Source organism: Falco punctatus, assembly GCF_963210335.1.
Source record: "Falco punctatus genome assembly, chromosome: 2".
Taxonomy (NCBI): Eukaryota; Metazoa; Chordata; class Aves; order Falconiformes; family Falconidae; genus Falco; species Falco punctatus.
The window spans coordinates 19,224,395-19,251,356 of NC_137581.1; the positions used below are offsets into that span (position 1 = coordinate 19,224,395).

The 26,962-nt window shown below is 39.4% G+C and overlaps 1 protein-coding gene across 2 annotated transcripts in view; it reads right to left on the bottom strand.

Moving 5' to 3' along the window:
• Positions 1 to 24,897, bottom strand: part of RDX (radixin) — a 41,609-nt gene extending 16,712 nt beyond the window's left edge. The window contains exons 1-4 of one of the 2 annotated variants that reach the window (XM_080377195.1): positions 24,610 to 24,897; positions 16,785 to 16,853; positions 6,452 to 6,535; positions 1,292 to 1,387 (exon numbers count right to left, since the gene is read on the bottom strand). In XM_080377195.1, the coding sequence (XP_080233321.1) occupies positions 1,292 to 1,387; positions 6,452 to 6,535; positions 16,785 to 16,796 (192 nt within the window). In that variant the 5' untranslated portion in view covers positions 16,797 to 16,853; positions 24,610 to 24,897. Of the gene's footprint in view, positions 1 to 1,291; positions 1,388 to 6,451; positions 6,536 to 16,784; positions 16,854 to 17,545; positions 17,570 to 24,609 lie in introns of those variants that run through there. The other variant, XM_080377196.1, reaches the window with a different exon arrangement.
• Between the last annotated feature and the right edge of the window lie 2,065 nt (positions 24,898 to 26,962).

Consider the following 26,962-nt stretch of genomic DNA (forward strand, 5'->3'; position numbering starts at 1 on the left):
TAAGTATCATATTCAACACTTCATATGTCAATTTTAAGTTTTGCTTGCTTTTCATTATTGTCCATCTGCCTCTGATTTACACACACAGCATTCAATTTAATCTCACCAATGAACAATTAGTTGTGCTGTTGCCATAATAAAACCTTATTTCCACATCTATTCTGTGATTTATCGGATCTTACCTGTATTTACCACAAATATTTACAAGTTAGAGCCAGTTTATGATGCACTTAATGAAATGTTACAAGCTTTTTAAAAAAAAACAACAAAAAACCAAAAAACTTGCCTTAGTCAAAACTAAAGAAATCAGTACACTCTTGTTGCTCCTGAACTGCACCAGCAACTTAAGTTGCTAAAGGCTTTCATAGAGCAACGTCTTCTGTATTTTTCATAAGTGATGTGCTAAATCCTGTAAGTCTCCAACCACTGGAGGCAAGCCATTAGGGCTAACAAAATATCTGTAGCACTACAATGTATATTGCATATGAAACAAGACACACATGAAATTCTAGGAGACAGCTTTGGTGGTTAGCAGGTTTAACTTGCTAGATTTACCACAGAGGAGAAGGAAAGATTATATAAATGCAGGCAGTGGGACTTGCTCCTAAAAACCTCTCAATTTACCCCCAAAATACTGAAGACAAAAAAGGTACTCTTGATTAAGTTGAACTCAAAAGTCTCTTTATTCTATATAGTTCCATTAATAACATGACAGCCAATTTTAAAATGAAAAGTGACCATTCAAATTCATAAATAGAATTCCAAGTCAAATGGCCTGGTTGCCAAAAGCTGAGAGATACAAGGTGCTCAGAGCTGATGGGAAAAAACAAAACATAAATTATCCTACAATCTACTTATTAGATAGGTACCTAAATAGAACTTTAGGAGCCTATTATTGGTGCCTCGTTTAAAGATCTATAGCTGTATTCATGCAAATTCCCAAAGCTCAAATACTTCACACACACCCGTCCCCCACTGTAAAACATTCTATTATATTTTACTACATGAAAACAGGACTATCATATGAATTTAAGTTTTCCTCATGCACGTATCACCATGGTACTGGAAATACAGGAAATGGTATCTCCTTCTCAAATTAAATGTTGATACAGCTTTACATATTCTTGTATAACTAACCAAACTTAATGTATTTTGTCATTTAAAGCAAATAAAAAGCAACTTGTCAACTAAATTTGAAGTCAGCTACATCTCACCTACAACATTAAAGCAGCAAGCCTTATAAAAGTATATCTCAAACCGTAGACTTGCCTAAATATTAGGGAATTGTTACCTTTTTATTTAGCTTCAGCCAAGTTGAGTAGCCTTTGCTGTCCACATACTGTAGCCCAAAAAACCAGACCTCACGTAGACCAACAGTTTTCACCACCTGAAGATAAAATGATCCATAACCATCAGCACTTTGTTAATGGTAACTAAGCTACAGAAACCATCTCAAATTGAAATGTAATCAGGTTTTACAAGAACAAAAAAAATGAAAATAGTAGCAAAATATCAAGTTCAGGGAAGCATTCACCTCAGAGCTCTAAAACTCGAACACAGTGTTGCCAAACTACCAACTGGAGTGTGCAGCTTACTGCATACATCAAACTCAGCACCTGAGGAACACAACGTAGTAAACAGGACTCTGATATTTGACAGCACATATGGGAAGTCATCTGCAGACCTACAGACAAGTCCACCTCAACAGAAGACAACTGGTGAAACAGTAATAACAGATAATACTTGTGGAAAAGTATGAGGTAATGAGGATGAATTGCTTTCTCAAAGTATTTCTGAGATCTTAGAAGAGTTAATGATAAAAGGAATAAGGATGATTTGGCTGATAAATCATACGTGGATTTCCTGTAAGATTTCTGATCAGTCTATCACCAAAGGCTACTAAAGAAACAAAATTTTCCCTGAATAGAGGGAAGGTCTTCTTATGGACATACTAGTTGGAGAGAAAAAAAAAAAAACAAACTCTTTTCACAACAGACTTGTAGAGTAACCACTAGGGAAGTCCTCCAGGACTTCATATGTAATCTGCAAAAAAAAGAATGAAACTGACACGACAAAATCTGCTGTAGAAAACTTTCCATAAAGATCTGTGTATGAGCAGTAAAAAGGAAGATGAACCTCAATAAAAGATGGTATTTAATAAAAACAAAATACTGTATGTAAAGGACAACAATTTTAATTATGCAAAGCTCTTATTATAAAGCAAAAAAGCAACAAAGCTGTTATATTACCATACATATCTACGGTATTCCTTGGAGACGTTTAAAATTTAAACACATAGATGCGATGCTTAGGGACATGGTTTAGTGATGGACTTGGCAGTCCTGGGTTAATTGTTGGACTTGATGATCCCAAGGGTCTTTTCTAATCTAAATGATTCTATGATTCTATTCCCAAATCTCTGATACTACATATGGACTGGTCACATCAACTTAAAACGGGATGCTGCAGCACTGAAGATGTTTCAGAAATGTTGAAAAGAATGATCATTGACATGGAACATTTTCTGCATGATGAGATGAGAACTAAGGCTACTGACAGAGAAATGAAGAAAGGAAAAATACAATACAGGTCTATAAAACCTGCATGGCATGTAGAAGAAAAAGGGAGAATAATATTCATTATTTCCTCATTAATTTAAGACTTAAGAGAATCAACAGAAATCATTCAATAGCAGGTTGAAAGCAAACAAAAAGAAGCACTTTTACTACACAGAGTATTAATGAAGCTTTGGAACTACCTTACAAGCCTTTTGCATAGTAAAAGTACACGTTCATTCAATAAGCAATCAATCAGAAAGGTCCAGCAAAGATTATTAAATAACTAAACTCTGGCTCCAAAAGATCCAGTATGGGAGTACTTACATATGTTCTCAGGTTGGACCATGCTGGCAAGCTGGTTTACTGAAGGCTGTTTTATGGAAGCATTCAGATGCATGTGAAGTAAATAGAATTTTACACATAGATCCTCCTCCATTTTAAAGTAGTACTATCGGGTTGCAAAATTAAGATTTTGAAAATTAGAAAATGTCACAAGATAGCTGTGCAAACTTACTTCTGTTGCCTTGCATTTGTATTATTATTTAACAATCATTCAAGAGTGCACCTTTTTTTCTTCCTCTACCCTTTCACCTTTCCAGCTCCAAAGCACAGAATGAAGAATGTTCATTGATCTAACCCGATTCCTTTAGTGAGCTCAGTTATCTTCTCTAGAATTCCTACATCATTTACCTTAGAACATCAGAAATGTTCAAAACAAATTTATGTTATAGTATAGACCTGAGTAACATTGAATTTGGTGTCCCAACACAGAAACTTCAGACCTGCTACTACTTTTGGCACAATCCATACAATGCTGATCAAACTACTTATGGCTTTATCAGATGATTGAGAATGCTCTTTACTTTGCAGCTGTCCAAGCTGAGCCTTTGTACCTCATCATCTCTCCAAGATGCAAAAGTAGTAAGAACTGCAGATGCTCAACAACTCTGCCCATAAGGCACAAGGAGACAAGTGCTTGTGGTCACGTCAAAACATTTTGCTCTCACCTGCTAACTACAGCCCTTCCACTGAGAAGCACACTGCACATTTAATACAGACAACTTGTCTACTGCAATGCAGTTACACATGCTTGCAAATCAACACTAAAACCAGCTTATACATTAGCCTTTTTTACTTCAGACTCCACAAATAAGGAAAGAGTATAATCTATCACCGCCTCTCAGCTCAAAGGAAAGAGAAACAAATTCTCTGCAACTTTATATCAAGATAATATAAGCACTTATGTGCTGCAGTAGCATGACATGAAAAGTTAAGTACAGAATGAGAAACTTATGAGTTTGATTCTGACTCTTCATTAAGTGGCTTAAGGCAAGTCTTCATTGCATTTGTAAACCAGATTTATCCACCATCACATCCTACAATTTGATTATATAAGTCAATAAAAACTTCTTGGAGAAGAAAAGCAACTAGAGAAAGAGACATGTTTTGGCAAATTACAACAGACACACAAAGACAACCTAGCAAGAATTTCATTGAGTCAGCTTCTGAAGATCATAAGGGAGGCTTCTGAGATACCTGGAAAGGACAGTGGAGTACAACCCGAAATAGGAGACAACCTTCTCATTCTTTCTGAATGGCAACTACAGTAAACCAGAGGCACTGATGCTCAGTGCTAACATCTTATTGAAAACAAAACAAAACAACCCCCACCGTTACCAGCCGTGTGTGGAAACATACCTCAGGGTTCTTCCTCTCCTAGGAAAGTTAGAGGTGCTAAATTGGTTGACTAAAAGAGGACAGATCTCCTCTTGCCTATTCTAACCACTGACAGGATAGACAGAAGGACTAATGATAAGTATGTTAAGACACCTTCTGAAATACGAGTAATTAAAAAAAAGGGTTTATGCAATTAGTAAGAACTTTACCGACTTTCACAACAGCAAAAGGGAACGCCATAGATGTCATATCCTGAATTCATGTCTGCTAGCAGATGAAGATGATGAAAATATACTTACGGAATGGGAAACAAATCAACAACTCCAGAAAACACCAATTAAAAGCTTGAAAGAACCACTGACAGAAAAAAAGGACAAGTTGTTCACCAAAACCATAGGGGAACACTAGACAACAGCTAAATTCACAGAGAGGTTATTTTCTGAGAGCAATAATCAAGAAGTCTGCTGTCACGTCCACCATTTCTGCATAAACTTTGAAGACAAATCCCCTCAATAACAGTGCTATTCAATCCTCTTTCTACAGAGGAACAGCATAATTTTTGTCCAAAAATTTAACGCTGATTTTGCAATACAGTTCAGCTCTTGACATTACTCTATCAAACTCATATAATGATTTTAACATCATGCTCAAAATCCTTCGCACACAACTATGCTGGTTGATTTTGCATGACCTAACAATTCTTCAATTTAACCTTGCAGAAGCTGATTGCAAGAGCTGGTGAGACCGGTCAAACGCGACACAGTGAACTGAGGAACAAAGCTGAAGAGAGCATGAAAAAGCGTTCTGACCTGTATCTTTGTTCCCCGTTTGTGAATGTCCAAGAACCCGATTACCTGGGCACAAGAGGTTACACAGCAGAATGTCACCCCACCCAATACTGCATGGCAGATGATAGCAAAGGTTGGCAAAAGACAAGTTAACAGCTTCAGGTTTCTGTGCCACAGAATGCTGGACTTTTTATTTGATGATAGTATGGGTTAGGCAAAAAGCAGGACAGCCCCTCTCTAAGTTTTTGTAAGAATCATTAAGTCTATTCCTATGTAGAAACTGAAGATACATTGCTACCGATGTTAAGAGAATGGGGCAAGAGGTAAGAGCACTGAAGGTCAGTCAGTCATTTCAAACAAAACCAGCAAATTATCTAAAAGAAAAAGCTCAGTGTTACAAACCAATAAACATTATCCTCCTTTCAACTTATATACTAACACATTTAATAGACTCTTAAAGGTCAATTAAAAGTTTTAAGAGTTCTTGAAAAACTCTTTCAATGCATTACTTTCTCTTAATACCCAATCATTACATACTTTATGCATCTATAGTGGACAGACACAACAGTTCTACCAGACATAACTGCTGATACAGTTAAAGTGTTTTTGAAGAGTAATTTAAAATACATCTGCATTTTTATCTAAATGCATACATCTTGGATTTAGATATATATTTATTGGTTTCTTGAGAAAAAACAAAAAAGCACATTAACAAGCTCCTATTCTTAACATTTTCTACAAAACACCACAACCTAGATCAAAAAATTGTTTTCAAGATTCTGATGGCTAACATCACATGAAATAAATATGAGAACAGTCCTTTTTAAGAAATCATTCATTTAGCCCATTTGGTGTACAACAGACAAGTGAGAATCTGTAGTTCTGATGGGTCTGCAATCCATAAGCACATTAAAGCCATCGTTTTAACTTTTCCACTTACAGAGTTTTTTAACTTAAATTTCAAACTGAATCATAGGAAAACATTACTTTTCTAATATTTGGGAAGTGAAAAAAGTATCTACAGCTTCTGTTCTTGGAAAAAAAGAAAATATGTTAGTTTTCCTTAAACTTTAATTGTTACATTAATTATTCAATAGTAAAGGCTATATAAATTTCTTATATGTGTAGTTCTATTATATTGCAGCTACAACTATAACATTAGACATAAAAAAAATTAATTTCAAAGCAGTTCTATTCACCATTCAGTTGAAGCCTCACTGTTAATCTGTTTACACAGAGTAGTCTTTGAATTTAATACATTCCATGAGAAGTAATGAGGAAGTTTAAACTGAGACCACAGCTTAGGTAACATAAGGAAAAACATAATCTATACAGAAGAATACTTCCACTTTCTTAAACTATGCCTTAATAACCAGAATAGTTTTATGTGTCTGTACACATACATACACAGAAATATATATAAGTTACCTGATCAAAGAGCTGCTTGCCTGTTGTATTGGGCTGGATGGCAAATTCCAACTCTGCATCCATTGTGGTTACTCTGACATTGATCTACAGAAAATAAAGCATCATTTAAATCATACTGTAATAGTGTCACGCTTCTATATTCTGTGATTAGCCTGTAAGAAACAATATATGGTAAGTAAATTCAGCAATTTTAATCATGTTGTATACACAGAGAACACAGAAGATATAAAAATGGAAAATTTGAATCATAAAAATTTCATCTTTCATTTAGTATAAAAAGCGTATTCAGGATAATATTTAAGACTAGGTTTGAAAGTCAAACCAGGGAAGAAAGCGCAAAATCAATTTAACGTGATAGCTGACTGACTACTGAACACTCAGAGAACACTGGAACATTCAGCTACTGGGCATTATCATTCAGAGGGCTTCCCAAATGTGTATGAAAGAGTAAGTTCCTAGTCATAGACATATCATTTAAAGGTATTTATACTTGGCAATATAAAAAGACAAGCAGTCTCCTGCCTTGCAATTTCTAAAATTAAGAGAATTGGCAGTCTTAAAGTATATAGGACTAGAGCTTGTGTGCCTCAGGACAGACTAATAGCAGAGTTTTCATCAATGGAAGGAGGAACAATAGAAGTTAGATTCCCTTAACACTTAATAATTGAATGATCCCATTCAATTCCCTTACTACAAGACCGAAAATCACTATTCCATGAACTTCTTCCTTCCCCTGAGAGGGCCATTTTCCAGATGACTCCTGACAGTCACTGTTTTCATTTGTTCTAAAACAAGCAGTCAAATATTCCAGAAAATATCTGGAAGCCTACCTTACTTGGAAGTACAACAGTGTCTCAATTTCTCTTCGACTGGTACACAGAGAAGTGAAAATTTTCATGAAACAGAATGAAGTACTATATGCACAGTACTGTCCTCTCATTCTAACAATGTCCTCCATTCCTACTGCCCTGCCAGAGGATCACATTTTATTTATCTTTAGTGAATACAAATATAAAGTGTTAAATCAAATCTTCTTCACTAGAAATGCAAAATCCAGAAACATGAAACTTAAGGCACACAAATATATTCTAATTTTTCTCTCTCTACCATAAAATATGGAACAGGAATAACTTCGGACTTGTATTACAGGTTCTTGCACTACTTGATCTGTGCCTGTGTAAACCATTTCCATTAACTATTTCCCTGATTTTGCCACCAGGTGGAATACTTTGAGAAGTAAGAGTCTGGAAAAAGTCTCAAGACAACACAGAAGGGAGATCTAAAGTGTGAAAGAGAAAAGTGGATAAAGTTTGTCCCCATACAACAGATAAAGCTTGTTCACTCCTTTCTTTAGTGTCACGGTAAACAACTTAGGCAGGAGCTGGATACACAAGACAACAGTAGCCAGTAGCGGGAGTTTGAAGACCTCTAGGCTATAGTCCTGCAAACAAGGAAGGTATCAAGGGGTTAGCACACTTTTTTGTGTGTGCAAGCACTGATAAAAAAACAAGAGTTGAAAGCTTTGGAGTAAAAGATAGTAAGTTTTTACTGAAAAAAATTCAGAGGGTGTGTGTCAAGAGGAGGGAAAAGAAGAGGTGTTTTCTGTATATTGCACCACTTTGCCTGTTTCAAAAGGAAAAAAAAAATTTGCTTATTCTCCAACAGAACAACCCATTTTAAATGGTAGCTCTAACTCACTTCCAGTTGCAGTGGTTTAAGTGTGGGGGGTTGACCCTTAAGCAGAAGTTAATTTTTTTAAAGCAGTTCTTCAGTTTTGAAAATGAAGGCTGCTTCAGGGCAGCTACAAGTAAGCAAGTTACAAAGGATAAATGTAAAAGCTAAAATGCAACTTTATTAAATGCCACAGCACTCTGTTATGTAACAGCAGCACTGCCAAGGCAAGAAGTGTCACAGAAGATCTACAAAGCACAGCAAGTTCAGCTAATTGCAGCAGACTTAAGAGTTGCAGCAGAAACTTCTTACATAAATATCCTTGTAACAAATGTCATCTACTACAAATGCAAGAATTACTACCTGAAAGTCTATATCCCTCACAAGAACTAAAATAGTCAAATAGGAAAATAATAGATGTAATACAGAGGCAAACTCAACACAGCTGACAGATTCTGTTCGCATCTAGATGTTACCACCTCAAATAAGTACACAGCTGCTACATCTGTGATAAATACAAACACACATTAGGAGTACCTGGTCACCTACACGCATTACAGTAACCATTTAAGTCTTCAGAAGTTTTCTTTTTCTCTGAATTTCTGATTATCAGATCACTCAACTGCTAATTAAAATTTACACTTTCAGTCCTACTAGAAGTTGCAAATTATAGTAATATTAAAATGTTACCTTTTATGATATGCGATACTTCAGACTTTCAAAGCTAACACTACACTTGATCATTTTACCTCTGAAGGCATTTGAACTGACTTAGATTTTTGGCATACAAGTACCAAGCTTATAACACTGTTTCACAGCTTCAGTTATTTCTAGGCATGGAAAATAATGTTACTTTTGGCAAAACCTGAGACTGAGCCTAGAAGGTTTACGTATCTAATCCAAACCTCTGCCACACAGCATGCTCTCAACAAAAATCAAACCTCTGGTGTCAGTTGCATTGTCTGGAAAACACAGCTAACCAACACATCAAGAAGAGTCATGGGGGAAGTTTCCACATTATAAATAACACTGGGAAAACACAAGCAGAGAAAGAAGGCCCAGTAAACTCAGCAACAGACTTCCACTCACGTCATCTGCTGTTGGGAATCCAGCTACTTTGAAGCAACACTCATAACATGGCACTGGTGACAGAGGAAAATTACATGAACCAAAAATTATGAAGACAGACACTAATCTGAACAAAATTACTCTGAACTGACTTTACCACAGAAATACAGAAACAGGAAGGAGCTCTGGCAATGGTGACAAGAGAAATGTATGAAGGTTTCCTGCAGCAAGTGTTGGAAGGCAACCACTCACTACTCATACCACAGGACCCATTGAATGCCTGCTTTTCAGTCTTGCCCTCACCAGGATTACACCTTTTCCTGCAAACTTCAGAACCTATGACAAAGCACTACACAAGACTTAACCAATTACTTGAGCTGCTCAGTTGTGAGACTTAGACAAATCCTGTTCTGCTGTGCACAGGCTCAGGGTAAGAGCTACGGCAAGTCTATTTTGGTTCGTTCATATGTGATTTTGACTGAACTCTGAGTAGATGCTTTCTAAGGTGGTTCTGCAATTCATAGGAGTATGCCTTAGCAAACATTTTTTTTTTTTAAAAAAAAGGTTAAAAAGCCTCTATATACAAACATTATTTTTGGTGCCATAATTTATATCACTTATTACTGACTCTGAGATCTCCACACAAATACCAAATACTAAAATATCATGGTGGTCATGTCTGGGAAATACTTTAAAAATGCTATTCTAGTCTTAGCAACTGGGTAACTGAAGACTTTGTGGCAAGGTCCATGTGGTGAAAGATACTCCCCCCCTCCTCCTCCACAGATCAGGCACCATCATACCTGAATGGCAGCTCTGCAATGACAGAATTGACACTCGGCAATACAGCACTCCTAGACCAGCCCCCACACATCAACACCAGAAATCACCGACTTAGGCCACTGCAATGTACACAGTAAAAAAACCAACCAAACAAACCAAAACAACATACCACCAAAAACCCCTCAACAACCAACCAAAAAAAAACTCCAATGCTTCCAACACCTAACCCACAGAGCTATAGGAGGTTTTAATGCAGGGGACATAGGACAGCTTCTCAGGTCCCAATTTAGATATATGCCTATACTGATGTTCATCCAGTAAAACCAGGACAAGGGCACTCATATGCTGGAAAGAAGGTGGCATTTAAAAAGGAAACTCACAACCTATAGGCAAAATGCAAACACCTTTAGGGCTCGCTTCTTTCTGGCAGAATTTCATCCTGAATATATTGCCTTTATGCAACTATACATTAAAGTACATAAGCCAAGCATCTAGATAAGCACAGCCTGTATATAAAATGCCATAATGGACAAGATACAATGGCAGGTTAATCAGTTATTTGAATTTTTTTAAGTCTAAGAGGAAGAATATGCTTAGCACAAAGTTTTCTTCATCTGGCTACCTTTAGGAGTGCATTTTATAAATAAAGCTGCTGTAAGAGTGTATAAAGAACACAGTGAAGTTTAGCAAAGCACAGAAAAAAGTATGCTGGACATTTAGGAAAATGCCACTGCAAAAGCTGTGTTCTAGAGCACCAAATCTCTGTGTAGAATACCAAAACCTACCTCACAGCATTTAAAGTGATTATTTAGCTTGACTGATTTACCTATGGTAGCCAGGGACAGAAACCTTCTACCATAAAAGGATCACCAAACATTTAGGGAACACTGCTACATAAACTACGGGTTTTCCTCATTTCTGACAAAACCACTTTGTCCCAGTATCTGGGTGCACCTACATAGCTTTTTAATCTATTTGTAAACTTTTCTCAGATAAAAATGCTTCAAACCGTGCACTGCAGAAGTCACCTTCTTCACTTCATAGAATCATAGAATAGTTGGGGTTAGAAGGCACCATTAACGGTCATCGCCTCCAACCCCCCAGCCCCACAATGAGCAGGGACGTCTTCAACTAGATCAGGTTGCTCAAAGCCCCATCCAGCCTGAACTTCAATGTTTCCATGGATGGGGCATCTACCAGCTCTCCGGGCAACCTGTGCCAGTGGTTCACCACCCTCACTGTAAAAAATGTCTTCCTTACATCTAGTCTAAATCTACACTCTTTAAATTTAAAACCATTACTCCTTGTTCTATCACAACAGGCCCTACTAAAAAGTCTGTCCCCATCTTTCCTGTAAGCCCCCTTTAGGTACCAAAAGGCTGCAACAAGGTCTCCCCGGAACCTTCTCTTCTCCACACTGAACCACCCCAACTCTCTCTGCCTTTCTTCATTGGAGAGCTGCTCCAGCCCTCTGATCATTCCTGTGACCCTGCTCTGGAGCTGCTCCAACAGGTCTACATCTTTCCTGTGCTGCGGACTCCAGAGCTGGATGCAGCACTCCAGGTGGGGTCTCACCAGAGTGGAGTAGAGGAGCAGAATCCCCTCCCTCGACCTGCTGGCCACACTTCATTTGATGCAGCCCAGGACACGGTTGGCTTTCTGGGCTCCAAGCACACATTGCCTGGTCACGTCCAGCTTCTCATCCACCGGTACCCCCAGGTCCTTCTCTGCAGGGCTGCTCTCAAGCCCTTCATCCCCAGCCTGTGTTGATACCAGGGGTTGCCCAGCCCAGGTGCAGGACCCTGCACTTGGCCTGGTTGAACTTCATGAGGTTCACATGGGCCCACTTCTTGAGCTTTTCCAGGTCCTTGGCATCAGAACTAGCAGACTAGTTCATCCATATTTTACCAGACAGGCTCCAAAATGAATTGAACAGTCAAGGGAAAGGTAAGAACATATAGATACATACAATAGATACAAGTGTTGCTAATGGGTTATGAAGAGAATTGCTTTTTGTAAGAACTATTTTGCAAGCTGTGGCAATCTAAAGCAATGCGTATATGAAAGAATTTATCAAAACCAATACAGAACACAGTCAATGAACATACCTGGAACAACCATGTGCACATATTAAAAGCATGCATTTCATATGGGAATTACATTTGTTGTTGTATTCCTTCACTACTTTAAGGACACAGCAAATATATTTCTGTACTTCCTTTGTAGTATCTCACTTCAATCCTCCAGTTTATTGGGATATTACAGTTACCACGTTAATCTTTGGACCTCTCCTCAAACACAGACAGTCCACAGAATATGCACAACACTTGTCAGCTTAATAGTCTTAATACTTCTTATTACTGTACTTGAGCCATAATTTACAGATAATTAGTCGTAGCACTTCAGCTTTCATCAGGAACCCCGAAACTGAGTAGGTACCAATATTTAGCAAGAAAGCCATTTAAAATTACATTAAAAAGGCTGCAATAGTTTTGCTTTGTTTTAATAAATGCAATATGAATTAATCACATGTAAAAGCCAAGAAATCAGTTCAAATCTTATAAATAAAGAATATTGCATATAGTAAAAACGGTTTTTTCACACTAGTTTGGTCAATTACTATATTAAGTTTGCATATTAAATTATTTGTGTTAAGGAATAGCAGTATTAGTCCCACTACAAATATACACAGCACACTCTCCATATCAACCTCAAAGCAGGCACAGGAAGAGATGCAAGATGAATAAGGTAAAAAGGTAAGAGTTAAACAGCATTAGGAACAGGAGGGTACAGAAAAAATGGTAAATAGATTTTACTAACAGACAAATAAAAAGAAAGCAGTCCCCCAAACTGATATCAGTTATCTATTTCTGCTGCAGAAATAAATCACATATTCAAACCATAATTAAAATACTGCACTAGACATCTCAAAGATTTTCCTGTAAAAGAACACTCTAGTCAACAATGAATTTATAGACTATTTCCATTCAACCACTTTGCAGAAATTAACTTGATCTTATAAATATTCAAATTCTAAACATCCATATTATTCCAGAATCTGTTATCGACTCCTTTTGAATACACAATATTGTAAAATGTTGAAGTTTAAAAACAGAATTCTTTTTTTAATCTTAGTAATTTTGACATCTACCCCATTTCTATCTAGCATGCTTTCTCCTTCATGCCTTGTCTTGTACAGAAAGACAAAGATAGTCTTATATAGAAATGCTGCAAAGTACCAACAAAAAAAGCTGATAGTTTTAATTCCTCTTACACCCGATACATGAAACTAATATTTCAGTCAATTAAATCTAATCTTCTTAGCCTATGAAATGATTAACAGTTATGTAACTAATGATGTCTAATTTTAGTTTCTATGTTTCTATTTTTGGTAAAGATCTGGGAGAATCTGAGAAACATTTTGAATCTGTTCCTTTAGGAAGAAAGCACTGAAAATAAGATTCAACAAATATTCTGTTCTTTAGTAAGCAAGAGAACTAAGCACGCTGAAAACAGCCTATTAACAGCTCCAATTTTGATTACGGCAGCAAAGACCTAATTAAATGAAGTCACTCACCATTTATTTTTTTTTTTAGATGGATCACAACAGAAGCTAAGTGAAACTTAATTTTTCACTGCTAGGCAGAACTGAGAATATTAAGTCTCAGAACTATTTTGTTTTAAAAGTAGAGGAGATCCCGAGTGAACTGCTTGAAAGAATGGAAAGCCACTTTGTTACAAAGTGAACAGAGAAGCAATCAAACAAGGAAGTGTTTCAATAATGTGTATTTTCCAGACACATATTACCTTCATACCTCAGGACATTATATTAAAGTCAAAGTAGCCTTTTCACTCAAGCTATTTAACCTAGTAGCCCAAGACAGAAAATCCCAAACACCTAAGAACAATGACCTTTTACTACCACATGTAAGAAGATCATTCACAGTGGCACGAACCTTATTTTACACTGAGACTTCTAGGAAAAATGAAAGATCTTTGCTTTGAAATTCAATTATGCCAAGACCATTCACTGGTCTTCATTTACTTAATTTTGCCTGGAATACTACAAAACTTTTCAATGTGAAAGCAGAAGTGAAACTGAAATCTATTCCATTGTATTTTCTGTGATTTAGTGTTTACTGATTGCATTTAAACAAATCTATAGCTTAATTATTTGTTATACCTAAGAAAAAAATGTAATTCATTCAAAAAAACATGGAGAAAATTTACTTGTACTGCACTGGTTCACATATTTAGAAGATGACCAGGTTTTCTGAAAAGTATCAATTGGATCACTACAGCAGAATCTGGAAATAAAAATATGCCTAAATAGGTCACAATAATACAGAGAAGAGAGCTATAAAATAACATTTTATATATATATAATGTCAACATTTTTCATTCTCACCGATTATGTTAACTGGATTTCTTAGTTTTATCCATGATTACTTCATTAGTTGTCAGGTTAAAAGACCTCCAATAATAAAACTACTGAACACTGACAGTCTTACTGCAACAACTGTCAAAAATAAAGAACAAGGAGTTGAAGCACAAATAGTTTGCAGGCTAGAAGTACATTTGATTATTGTGGATTGTCTTTAAAAGACAACTGGTAAGAGCTACAGTGAATGTTCAGAGCAAGGGACCTTCTACAGTCCAGTACTATCAAACCCTAGCTGAACAGCAAGACTCTTCAAAGAACAATGTCGTATTCATTAAACATAACCAATGATCAGGCTCTTATAGTCTCCAAAGAAGGAGGGGGGGGGGGGGGGCAGGGAAAGAGAAGAAGAAGAAAAAACATGAAGCGCTCCAAAGCAATCTATCACTTAAGCAGCAACCAGGGCAAAATCTGAGGTCTGATTTTTATAGGTAAAATTACTTAATCTTTGGCATGTGTGCTACTTCTTCATCCACTGATTACTAATTACAATTACAGCAACCTACAGTTCACAGGAAGAAATCCATAAGACATTTTTCAAGAAATCTAATAAATTTCATTTCATTTCTGAACAGCTCCTCTCACTTGGCTTCCTTCTAAGATCTCACATGTGCCTGCATCGTCAGGAGACCAAAGAGAATATCCCAGCATATGAGAACTCTTTATATAAAGCCCCTCATCAAAGGGAAAAAAAAAAATCTCATCTTTGGCATGAGTCCAGCTTCTTTCCTAAGATCTGGTAGCTAATTTCCATTCCTAGGGTGGATAGTGAGCTCTTCTAACACCTCTGCAATCTCACTTCTAAAGATAACTGCTTTTCTTGTGAACAACCCTGTAACTGTATTTCCTACAATTTTCTCAGGCCCTTAAAATAGTGGGAACCCAGCCTGCCTAAATTTCATGGTTCCAATACCACTCACTCAGGCTGTCTTTTTTTTTGTAGTCATCACTTCTATGACTTCATTCCTCTGTAGCTGCATGGAGTTGGGGGTCTCAGGAACCACATGAGCTCACAGTGACTTTTTGTCTCATTCTTAAAATACCGTTTTCCAATTGAGAACTCTGTCAACGCACTACTACATTATCACAGCCAGGACTCACAAAGGTCAGAAAACAGTATGCTACTAATTCATTTGCCAGCCTATAATAGTGCAGCTTTCTGTAAGAAAGGGGTAGGATATGAGTAACAACTTTCAACTTCAGAAAGTGCTAAAATACAATCCCCAATCCACAGCAGGGAAAAGAAGAAATTACAGAAATAATATGATATGGCCAGTTGGTCATTAGACCAACAGCAAAGCTCAGAACAGAACTTCTAGCCCTTGGACATTCCCACGCTCACACTATTCATTAAGCTGTACCAGTTCCAAATACTGGCATGCAATATAGACTGTTTACACTGGTAACTTCTGATAAATAGCAAAAACCTTTCATAGATCTATGTATAGGTATGTATATATGTACATGCATGCACACAGACATATTTATTCTTAGTAATATATCTGCCCTGCTCCTAATCTACTACTTCAATGAAACATCAGTAAACAAAGAAAGCCTGAAGGCTATTACATAAACCAATTGAGTTTAATAGAAATAATCTCCCCTGACAATTCAGCTCCCTTTATGAATGCTTTGCTCACTGGATATAAGGGGAAGAGACAACCAAAAGTCATTTAACACAAGGCGGAGGAAATCCTAAGCAAATAGTATTACATCAGTAGCAAAAGAATCAAGCTGCTGAATAATTATCTCCTCAAAGAATTCTAGAACTATTATCGAAACTAAAGTTGGAGATTTTTTCTCTTCCCCTGAACAGAAAATGGATGAACCCTTTTCTCAGCTGAGCCAAGATGAGTAGGAGACAACAAACATTGCTTCTTCCCTCCCTTCAACACTTACCTTCTAGGTTATATCCTCTACCATGGTAAAACTACCACCTAACCTAGTGCTGTTGCTGTCACAGACACATTTTCTGTCTTCCCTGCCAAAACCTGCAGCAAATCCTTCCACAGATTCTCAGACGTTGGACAAGGCTCAAATTATGCCTCCATTAACTACTGTATGTCATCTCATCCCAAAGTCAACAATTCCTGAGAAGTCATTCCTCCTGCCAGCCAAATGGACTCTTAAGTTCCTTGTGGTTTCTAAGTACTGACCCGATCTCCAAGCATGCTTCATGCAACTTGCAGTACCGAGCTTTCTTGATCTTTTTTCCTGTTATTATTAAACTATCTCAACTCCAATGGCACATTATCAGATCTTAGGAAATCTAGAAAGAGCAGAGTCAAAACAGCTAGAACTGTTACAAGACCACCACTCAAACGTGAAAACCCTATTGGATTTTAGATGAGTAAGAAAACAGCTACTTACTGGTTTCGGCATTTTTCTTGTTTTCTTTAGTCTCCTGTTCACTTAGATCTTCTACAAACTCTTTCTCTCCTGTCAACAACAAAATTAAAGGGGTTGTTTTTTTAATTAATCAAAACAGAGCTCATGTATGTCACAGCAAATAGTACAAATTCCAAAGCAGGTAAACAAGTGCTCTACATGTACAAAATACACTTTTCAATAGTTTATAAAAATAAAAAGCAATTAAGTTAGCCGGAACCAGAATCTACAGATCTCTAAGTAGTAACCTCTTTTCCAGTTTTTGTAGAATGTTAATCCACTAATGTTAGAATAAAGAGACAACAGCTCCACGAGTGCTACAAATTCTTTTTAAAATTTTTGATATCAGACACCTTCTAGTATTAAAAGCTTTAACATTATTTACGAGGAAGTAGAATTTGTACAAGGAACTCCAAAGCTGCAATTTAATCTGTCAACTCTCGTCAAACTTGAAACACCATGAAAAAACAAACTAACATAATTTTAAAGCATCAAAACTCCATTTCATCTCTATAACAGCATCCATTTCTCTCAGTGAAGGAATGACATGGTCATTTTTCCCACAAGAAATGAAATGCAAGTATACCACCACAGTAAAAAAAGGAAGAAAATCTGCTCTGCTTAAAAAAGGGCTTTTTTTACTTTAAGCAGAAAGGCTGTAAGTTATGACTATGTGGTAATGAAAATATTCACTATTGTGTTCTGTTCAAAAAAAGTTTTTATGCCTTGAAAAATATACTTGCAATGTTATTTGTAGACAGCATCCTGCAGCCTTTTCGATTCATTCTAGCTCAGAATGATCAAGCAGCTAGTCACCTTCTCACACACATTTAAAGTAATGACTTCCATGAATCAGTCCTGCTGCTGGTCTCCAAAGAGTACCGAAGATGGCACTGCCTTCAAAAATAATATTAACTGGAATTACATTTACACTAATAAAAGTGAAAGTGACATACTACTCAGAATAATTCAAGATTCCAGTATTATAACTCCATGCCTGCATCAGAAGAACAAAATTTTCAGAAGTGCTAAAAAAACAAAGGAAAAACCCAAAATGTTTGGAGTAATTAATTTATCAAAAACAATCTTTTGCATAAATGATTTTTCATTCATAAACAGAAAAGGCAAATATAAAGTGCTGTTACATATATTTATAAAAGAACTTATTTTTTTCTTGCCTCTTGGCAATAAAAAAATACAGTAAATACTAGAAACATTTGAACAGCAACCTAAGGTGCACCAGCAGTTCATTTTTATTTCTTTTTCTAATCTGTGGAGATACATTTCAAAAGTGGGACTGGAAAGAGAGATAAAGGATGAAAACAGGATTCAAGAAGCATCAATGTTGATAGCTGGTAAAGAAAAGTTAATCTCAAGACTAATGATTACAGAAAGAGGGATCTAATGGTATAATGCAGATATGGAGCAAATTTTGTTTGGCAAAATTAAAACAGAATCTTTAAGTTATATTCATTATGATATAATTAATGTAGCACAGCTATAAATGTATAATACTACATTTACCTAGCATAAAGACAATTACATTCCAGTAGATTTATTTTTTTTTAATCGCAGAGAATATTATGAAGTATTAGACAGTATCAGTAAGACTAATGTTCTAAGATATTATTCAATATATTCCTGAAAAGAATGAATATACTTTTACACAATTTCCTACACACACACACACACCCCCCTTTTCTTTTAGCCACAAAAGCTTTCAGAGGAAAAATAAAATAAAATGGGGTTTTGGGTGCTTACAGCACTGGCTTTTGATAAAATTCAACAGCATGCTTCCAGTTCACAGAAGAGATTACCTTGTCTTCCTCCCCCCTTTCCCTAATATACTCCTCAGAAAAATTCAAGAGTAGCAAAAAGCAAAATAAGCTTGGCTCTAAGACCTGCTAACAGTAGGCAGGATTCCAAGGTGTACTAATACCTGCGTTCACCTTCCTGCCTGCAGAGGCTCATTGCTTGCAAAACTGAAGGTAGACAGAAGCCCTAAACTCAGTTAATTAACAATGCAAAAACTAAATTAGATTCTCATCTACCATTTTATAAGTGTGCCAACTCAACAGTACTAAAAGTAATAGAAAGTAGCACAACCATTTTTATGTGCCTATCATTACATTAGCATTGAAAAGGAGGAGTATGGTAAGATGACTGATAAGTCCAGTCTCCAGGAGACAAATGAGAACACATGGCAAGAGGCCGAGATCTGTGTTATCAACTTTCTATCAAGAGGTCTTGCTAAGAGAGACCATGTCTATCACCTGAAATGACTGTCATACCCTCACACATTTTATCATTGCAAATTCTGCCATAAACATGTCCTGACTTTTTGCTTTTGGTTTTACCCAAACATTTTTCTGAATTACTTCTTTGGAAACATATTTGAAAATCTCAATGTAATTTTTAAAATCAGAAACATGACTACAAAGTTTTAGAGGATAATTCTATGTCATCAAATCACAATTGGTAGACATGCAATTTAAGTGAGTTTACAGAATTAACATTTATTGTTCACACGCAAGAAAACAAAGCTATCAGAAAGCTCTTGCGCAAAACTCAATACAAATGAAGTCTCACTGTCAAGAGTCACAGATCTCATGGGCCTGACTTTCACAATACACACGCAGCAGAAAAAAAAATAATCTATGCAAAACAAATAACACCCAGGTATTTTTTGTTGAAGTGTTTGCTGTAGTATCTTTTACTAGAGTAAAAAAAATAACCTATCATTTCTTAAAAAAAAAAAGAATGAAATTTAATAAATTTACAGCCAACTATGCTGGACTTGTTTCTATTTCAGATCATAAAGACTTGTGCCATATAATAAGGGGGGAAGAGAATAATCAAACTTGAGTGATAGGGTCTACAACTTAAATTCATGGACCATTGTTTCCATTTTATACACAAATGCAAAAAACAGCCTGTGTCTATACTTTCATACTCAATATCATATCATTTCAAATCAGTTTGTTGACACAAAAGCATTGCAACTAAATATTATACATATGTAAAAATAAAGAAGTTCATAGATCTTAAAACTGCAAAAAATAAAATCAAATAAACACTGAACAGAAAAATATCGCCCTATCTTTCCCAATTATTGGCACCATATAACATTAAAACCAAATTAAATACAAGGAAAATATTTGGCCAAAAGAAACCAAAAATCACTGCCAGGCAAAATATTCTACTATTATTACTGGAGTGGTAATACACTTGTGCTGCTTAGGAGTTTCCAATGAATTTACATTTAGTGGATGCAATTATTATCAGTTTTACTAAATCTTTATCTTTGAAACAACTGATTACTTCTATGTGGTTTTATCTTAACACTCATGTGACATGGAATTGCAAATAAGAGGAAAAAAGCTAGCCACCTGGGATTGGGAATGATATATTCCTGTCATTTCCTGCATTCTGAAATGAGCTTGTGACCTACTGGACATAAAGGCTCATCACTTTGGCATTCCAATTCACAAAGGTGCTTCTTTCAAGTCAGTATTAGCAGCGCTGTAACTTTGCAGAGCTTCTACTGCCACAACATCCAGCGCTCAAGACCTTCACAGCATACACAGTAATGTGGACCCTGGACTAAACCACCAAAGTATCAGCAGGCTCCACACCATAAACAAGCAAAAAAATCGTCCAAAACTTCAAGAATTCTCTTGAAACGAAGAGCTGTGATTTCAATTAATTTCACAACAAAGCAGTTAGTATTTTTAAATCAGTATCATCCATGTTTCCAGTTATGCCACAGAAACCAACAAATAAAGCAATTGTTGAAAGATGACAAAGAAAGCGTTCTTCAGAAAATGATGGTGCACAAAATGCTTGATGCCAAAATTCTGTCAAATAATTCATGCAGCAGCTGCTTTCAAAAGAAACATTCATACATACAGCCATGGGTCTGAGGTCAGGTGAGGATGGGATAGGAGGCAGAAGGCTTGAGCAGGACGCCTGGCTGGCAGAGAACTAGCCCTCAAAAGCAGGACCCTTATCTGACAGCTTAGGACCTTCTCTCAGAAGCAGTCTCTTCAGCAGTGTGCCTCCTAAGCTCTAGCAAGAGGTTCACCATCTGTTTTCCTACATACAGATGGCAAGGACCACAGAGCTTTAGCCACAGCAATATAATTAACTCACTTATTTACAGGAACTTACTTAAAATTTACATACCTTTTTTCTTTTCAAAGTCTTACTCCGTTCCATTTTTTGTGATACCTAAAAGTTTTACATCTTTGGGGAGGCAGCAACAGGGAACTTACAGGCCACGGTACCTGACTAACTGGTCTCAGCTTTCTACAGAAACACCTCCCTACTCCAAAGCAGCTTGTGAATGCCTGCAGGGCAGGTAATCTTTTACACTAACAGCTCCCTAACGACACACTTGCTGCAGTCCAATAAAGAAGTTCATTCGCCACAGACTTTACTTCTGCATACATCTTTTTCAGACAGACAGAGAAGTCACTACACAACTGTCTGCGATGTAAGCAAGCCAAGGGGGAAAACAAAACAAGCCATCTATCTCACAAGAAAAGGCAAGTAAGAAAAATAAAGAGCTGAATTCTACAGCCAAAGTAATAATTGAGACTTGACCAGCACTAGGTATCGCATGCAGAGTTTTACATACCAACTTTTTTTATTTTAGTACTGTATCTTTACCTTCTTAAAACCACCACTTTCCCCAACCCTACCTTCCCTGAAATACTTGAGATGGGCTTGCTGCCGCCATGAAAAATAATTGCAATATAACCAGCACAATCGTTATGCATTAAATGTATTTACAATTCAATATATTTTGAAGAGTGAAGTGTTTCTTCTAAACTGCAGTTCCTGAGAACTCCAAAAGTAAAAATGAAAACTTGGCAGTTGCCAAGACAGTAGTTAAATAAAAAGCAACACAGACCAGCCAAAGAATACTCGTGCAATACTTGCAGTTTGACAGTTAATAAACTGGTATGCTATAGGTGTATTACGTAATTTATGTACTGTTAATAGTTTAGTAACCTTAACTTCAAAATTTAGCTTCAAAGTACTCACAACTGCACTATTTGAAAAAACGTGAAGATTTTGAAGATCCTGGCCTACTCTGCCAGGATGGCTAGTCTTCCCATGTACATCTGACGTACCAGCAAAAATGGAATTTAACAAGTGTGACTGATGCAGGTACTCTGTTGTTTCAAAGTGAAATAAACCCTTCTCTAGAAATACAGTTAGCAAGAATTTTAACATAACTGAAATTCTGGGTATAGCCCATTTCAAAACCAGGTATTATATTTTTTGAATGATGCTGTTAAGTCTTTTAGAATGAGTTCCATAAAATAAACTTATGAATATGAACTGGCCACTTGCATCAGTCTCCATACACACTACCTAGGGTTCTTAAATTGAAATGTTCCAGAGTAAAGATTATTAAATCCCTTTTTGGGCCAACGTAATATTTGGTTTTCCTTATATTATATGACTTGAAAGTTTCATTTCACAGAGTGATTGATAAATGTCTAAAACAGAAAGGAAAAAAGGTTGTTTAAATTCAAAGCACAGCTGAGAATCAGTCTACTGGTAAAGCTAGCCCCCAGATGCAGTCCTTCAGTGTTGAAAGGAAAGAGTTTACCTAGGCCCCTTCAGCTCTGGAGTAAACTCGCTGAGCATGCAAGATACATTGAGTGCTGCTTTAATAGATCAATATCTCTCAACAATCAGGACTTTCTTCAGAAGTTTGTATAAAGCTTTGTTTACATTTACAGACTTGAAAATCCTCCCCTTCCTCTACTCCCACAGACTTCTAAATGCAATACAAAGAGACAAGACAGCTTTGATGTATTTAACACATCCCATAGAATAAAGTAATACCTTCAACAACTTCCTTCTTCACCTTTGCCAACAGAGGTACCCTTTCTCAAAAATCAGGGCAAGACTGTCGAAGAAGAAAGGCCATATACCTATTCTGGCAACAGCTAAAGTAACTTTCTTTACCAATAACTGCCTTCTAGTATCATAACCTCTGCACTTCTTACCCCCCTAATTCTGCATCTTGTAGATGGATCCATATTCTCACTCTCTTTATGGCTTTACCTGATTTTCTGTGAACCAACATTTTTCCGGCAGTTCTATTATCATCAAACCCCGCAATGCTCTCTACTGCAATGGCAGAAATAGTCAGACCAGAATTCTTTTTGTCACCTCTACGAACACTTTTACACTGTTTCTTTCAGTCAGCACTGAAGGAAAAGTCTCTGGACAGCTCCTGACATGTCACATTATGTCATTTTCCATGTGTTTTCTAAAGCTGTTTGTTGCACTTTTGCTCTCTAGTCTCCCTCCCCGATAGAAGAGCAGTGTCACTTTGGCACAAAGCTTGGAAATGCGCCACTGCCTTGCAATTGCCATTTGCTGGAAGGCTGCTTATCTGGGAACATTGCACAGGCTTGTAGTTTATTTTTCTCACAGCCCATCTTATGCTAAATCGATAAATCAATAGAGGTAAGTCTTATAATCTAACACACAGTTACTACCTGTCTCTTATCTTTAACGATCAAAAAACTACCTCATCGCAGTAGCCATAACGTTACTATATACCAGCTCCACATCTTCCCTCTCAACACACACTGCCCAGCAGCATTGTGCCAATGCACTATATAAGAACTGACAGCAACAACAGTATTTCTATGATCTTCTGAATATGCGAAGTGCTGTGCAGGCAGATGAGCTCTCAAAACGCTTCTGCAACATATACACGATGACAAGCATCCCTGATGAAAACAAAACAGGGTAAAAGATGCAGGCAGATGTCTGAGGCCTGACAAAAACCAGGCACAAAGGCAGAATTAATTAAAACTCAGAACTGCCACTCCCATAACTCGGTTAAAAAAAAATGGAATCTTTTAAAAGCCTGCACCAGAAAGAACATGAAATACTTGTCTAGGGTGTTACACTGACTGCAAAATACAGCTTAATAGCACCTTACAACTAATGTGATTAGTTGCGTTGGCCTAGAGTCCAAAGAGTTGGGCTTTTTTTTCACGTTCAACTTAAGAAAACTGACAAGAGACACGAATTCCAAAAAGTTGAAACTAAAACCTCCTTATCTGAGCTCGACGTTAAGCAGCAAGGTTAATCACAAATGCCCACGACTTGCACAAAACATTAACCCATTCAAAAAAGAAACAATGCACAAAGGCTCATTCAGGGCCGCTGTGCCCATTACGTCGCTCAGTATTTAAGGACTCTCAAAATGTGCGTTTGTTGAAAACAATAGACAGCAACAGATGCTTCACAGCACTCGTTTATGAAGTAATTCCTTATTATTCTTCCACACCGCCACAGTCAGCTGGCCGACCCGACTGCCACATGTCTACGGTAACCTCAAGAGCCGCGGCGCCGGGGGACATGAATAATGCAGAGGGGGCTGCGCGGCACGGGCACGCCGAGGGCGCGCTCCCGGGGCTTCCCCAACAAAGCGCCCGCCGCCCCCTCAGCGGCGGCGGGGTGGGCGAGCCGGGCCCCCCGGGCGGCGGCGGCGCCCCGCACACGAGCGGCGCGTTGCAGTGCCGCCGCAACAAGTCGCCCCGCTGCGCGCCGGTGCCCCCCGCCACCCCGGCCCCGGGCTGCGGGCGGGCTCCCGCCTCAGAGCCCGGCGGGGGAACCGGCCCCCACGGCCGCGGCCTGCCGCCCCCGCACTGCCCTCCGGGGCAGGGGAGACCCCGCCCCCGCGCCGGCTGACAGCCGCCCGCGCTCCCCTCGCCTCAGCGCCCCGCGGGGCCGGCGCAGCCCGGCCCGCTCCGCTCCCCCGCCTCACCTGCGCCTCTGCTCCCCCGCGCTCCCGGTGCCGGGCGGAGGGGGGGAACGGGACCCCGGGGTAGGGCGCTGGGCGCGGCGGTGTCCGCTCCTCGCGGGGCAGGGCGGTGTGTGTCCCCCCCGCCACCGCGCAGCCTCCCGCTGGCAGCGGGGCAGGAGGCGCTGCGGGGCCGCCCCGCGCTGCTCGCGGCGCCGCCGGGGACGAGGTGCCAAGCGCGGCCGCCGCTGACAGCTCCGCAATATGGCGGAGGCCGCCGCCGTTCGGATTTTCCCCCCTATCAGATGTTGCTCCTGCGCCCGCTCTGGGCATGCGCGGCGCGGCCGGGCATGCGCAACAGGCGGCGCGAAGCCGCTGCCCGTAGTGCCGGGGCTGGCGGAGGGGCGCGGGGGCTGGCGGTGCGCGAGCGGCCCGCGGGCGCGGAAGGGGCCGTGCGTGGCCGCGGTGAGGCGGTGCCGGCCGGGGCTCCCACTGCGGGAACGGGGAGGGCGAGGGGCCGGGGCGGTCACGGGGGGGACGGCGCGGGCGAGAGTTGTAGCTCTCGTGAGGGGATGGTGGCGAGCACCCACCGCGTGAGGCAGCCCCGAGGGCCGCTACCGCGCTGCGGCTTCTCTGCGGGGACTCCGCGGCGCCCTGCGGGCTGGGGCTCAGCCGGCTCCGGGAGACGCGAGTGCCCCGCGGACACCGCCCGAGCCCGGCTCTGCCCGCGCGGTTGCTCCTAACGGGCGCTTAGCGGTAAAGCCGCCCTCCTGAAACTCCGCTGGAGTAAGCGAGGGGAAGATGAGCAGAGAGCGAGCGCTTCCAGCTGGGCGGCCGGGGACGGAAAACGCCAGTGAGGCGGGCGGCGTGGATGTCTCCCGTTCGAAGCCCCGCGAGGAAGCCCGTCGCGCTGGGGAGGAGGCGGCAGGCGCGTGGTGCGGGGGAGCCCGGGTGCCCGGGAAGGCCGGCGGGTGGCACGGGGCCGGCGGCGCCAGCGGCCGCGGCGGGCGGGAGCGGGGCCCCTCAGGCAGGGGGAGCCTTCAGGGAAGCAGCGCAGAATGCAGCTTGAGTGCAGAGCGCGGACCCCGTGCCCCTTGTTCGTCTCGCTGCAGGGATGGGACCCTCGCTCCTTTATCATCCCTCGGGTGGAGGAAGGAGTCACACTGGGGGATGAGATCACCCTTCTTTTCTTTTTTTTTCATATACATATTTTCGTTTTTTCGCATACAATCCCAACAGGAATGGACAAGACAGCAGTAGAGAGAATCCTGCTAAGGACAGAAGGGTTGAGGCAGTCCCAGCCCCCCCCCTGCGCTTTTGCAGTTTATTTTTGTTTGCAAGAAAGTGAAGGTGCACCCTGAGCTTGGTGGCACCATAGCCAAGGAGGTCAAGCAGCGAAGCTCGGTGCAAAGGGATCCACTTGAGCTACCCTCTGAGTCATGCAGCTGCTATTAATACACCTCGCCCTCTGGCTGTCTGATAAAGAAAGAAAGGTTGGGGGAAAAGCTAAGAGGAATTCTCAATTAAAGCTGCTTCAAAAAGAATAATAAGAACATTTTAGGATGAATCAGAGGTAGGGAGAAGGGGAGGAAGAGGAGAGCAGCCTGGCAAACAACAAGGAATCATGTCCCAGAGAATCTGTGGGAGCCTTAATGACTAAATCTTTTTTAATTTGTTTGGACAAAACTTTAAGAATATTCCAATAAAGTAGATGACTACATAAGACAAACTATGAAGAAATTAAATTGAATTGTACAAGCTTGAGTTTAATTGCTGCTTCTAGAGGCATTTAATGAGTTTAATCTGTGATGATTTTATGCATTTCATTGTATGTTTCAAAGAGGCATCTCTCTCGCAGTCATCACCACAGAACCTGAACATCTCAGTCTGTTAAAAGTACATTCAGTTTTCTCCCATGGTCTAAAACTTGAGTTCCAGCTTTGTTTATAACATTTTGCTCCAAGGAAAAAGTGATGGCAGCTAATTCTTCCTCTCCATTCTGGCTTGAAACAGGGTATTTTGCAGTACATTAAACTTTTGAAGTGTCTTGCAGTCTCTGCAGATAACATAGTCCCACTGACCAGCTGCCATGAGTATTGCAACATGCTCTTCCCTGTTCAGCTTTTTCCTGCAGATGTAAGATCCAAGGGAAATGAAAAACAAAGCAAAAAAACAGCCACGGAAAATCAAACCCGGTTTCATTCAGTCACCTAAATAAATTGTCTACATATCAGTGCACCACACAGATAAAATGTGTTTACTTCAGTTGACTGACTGAATTAGAGTCTCGCTTTTCTTCCCGAATAGTCCATTGTGAACTGGTTCAAATATAGGATTATTGTACTAAGGCATAGTTTGTGTTGATAGTGTGTGGAAG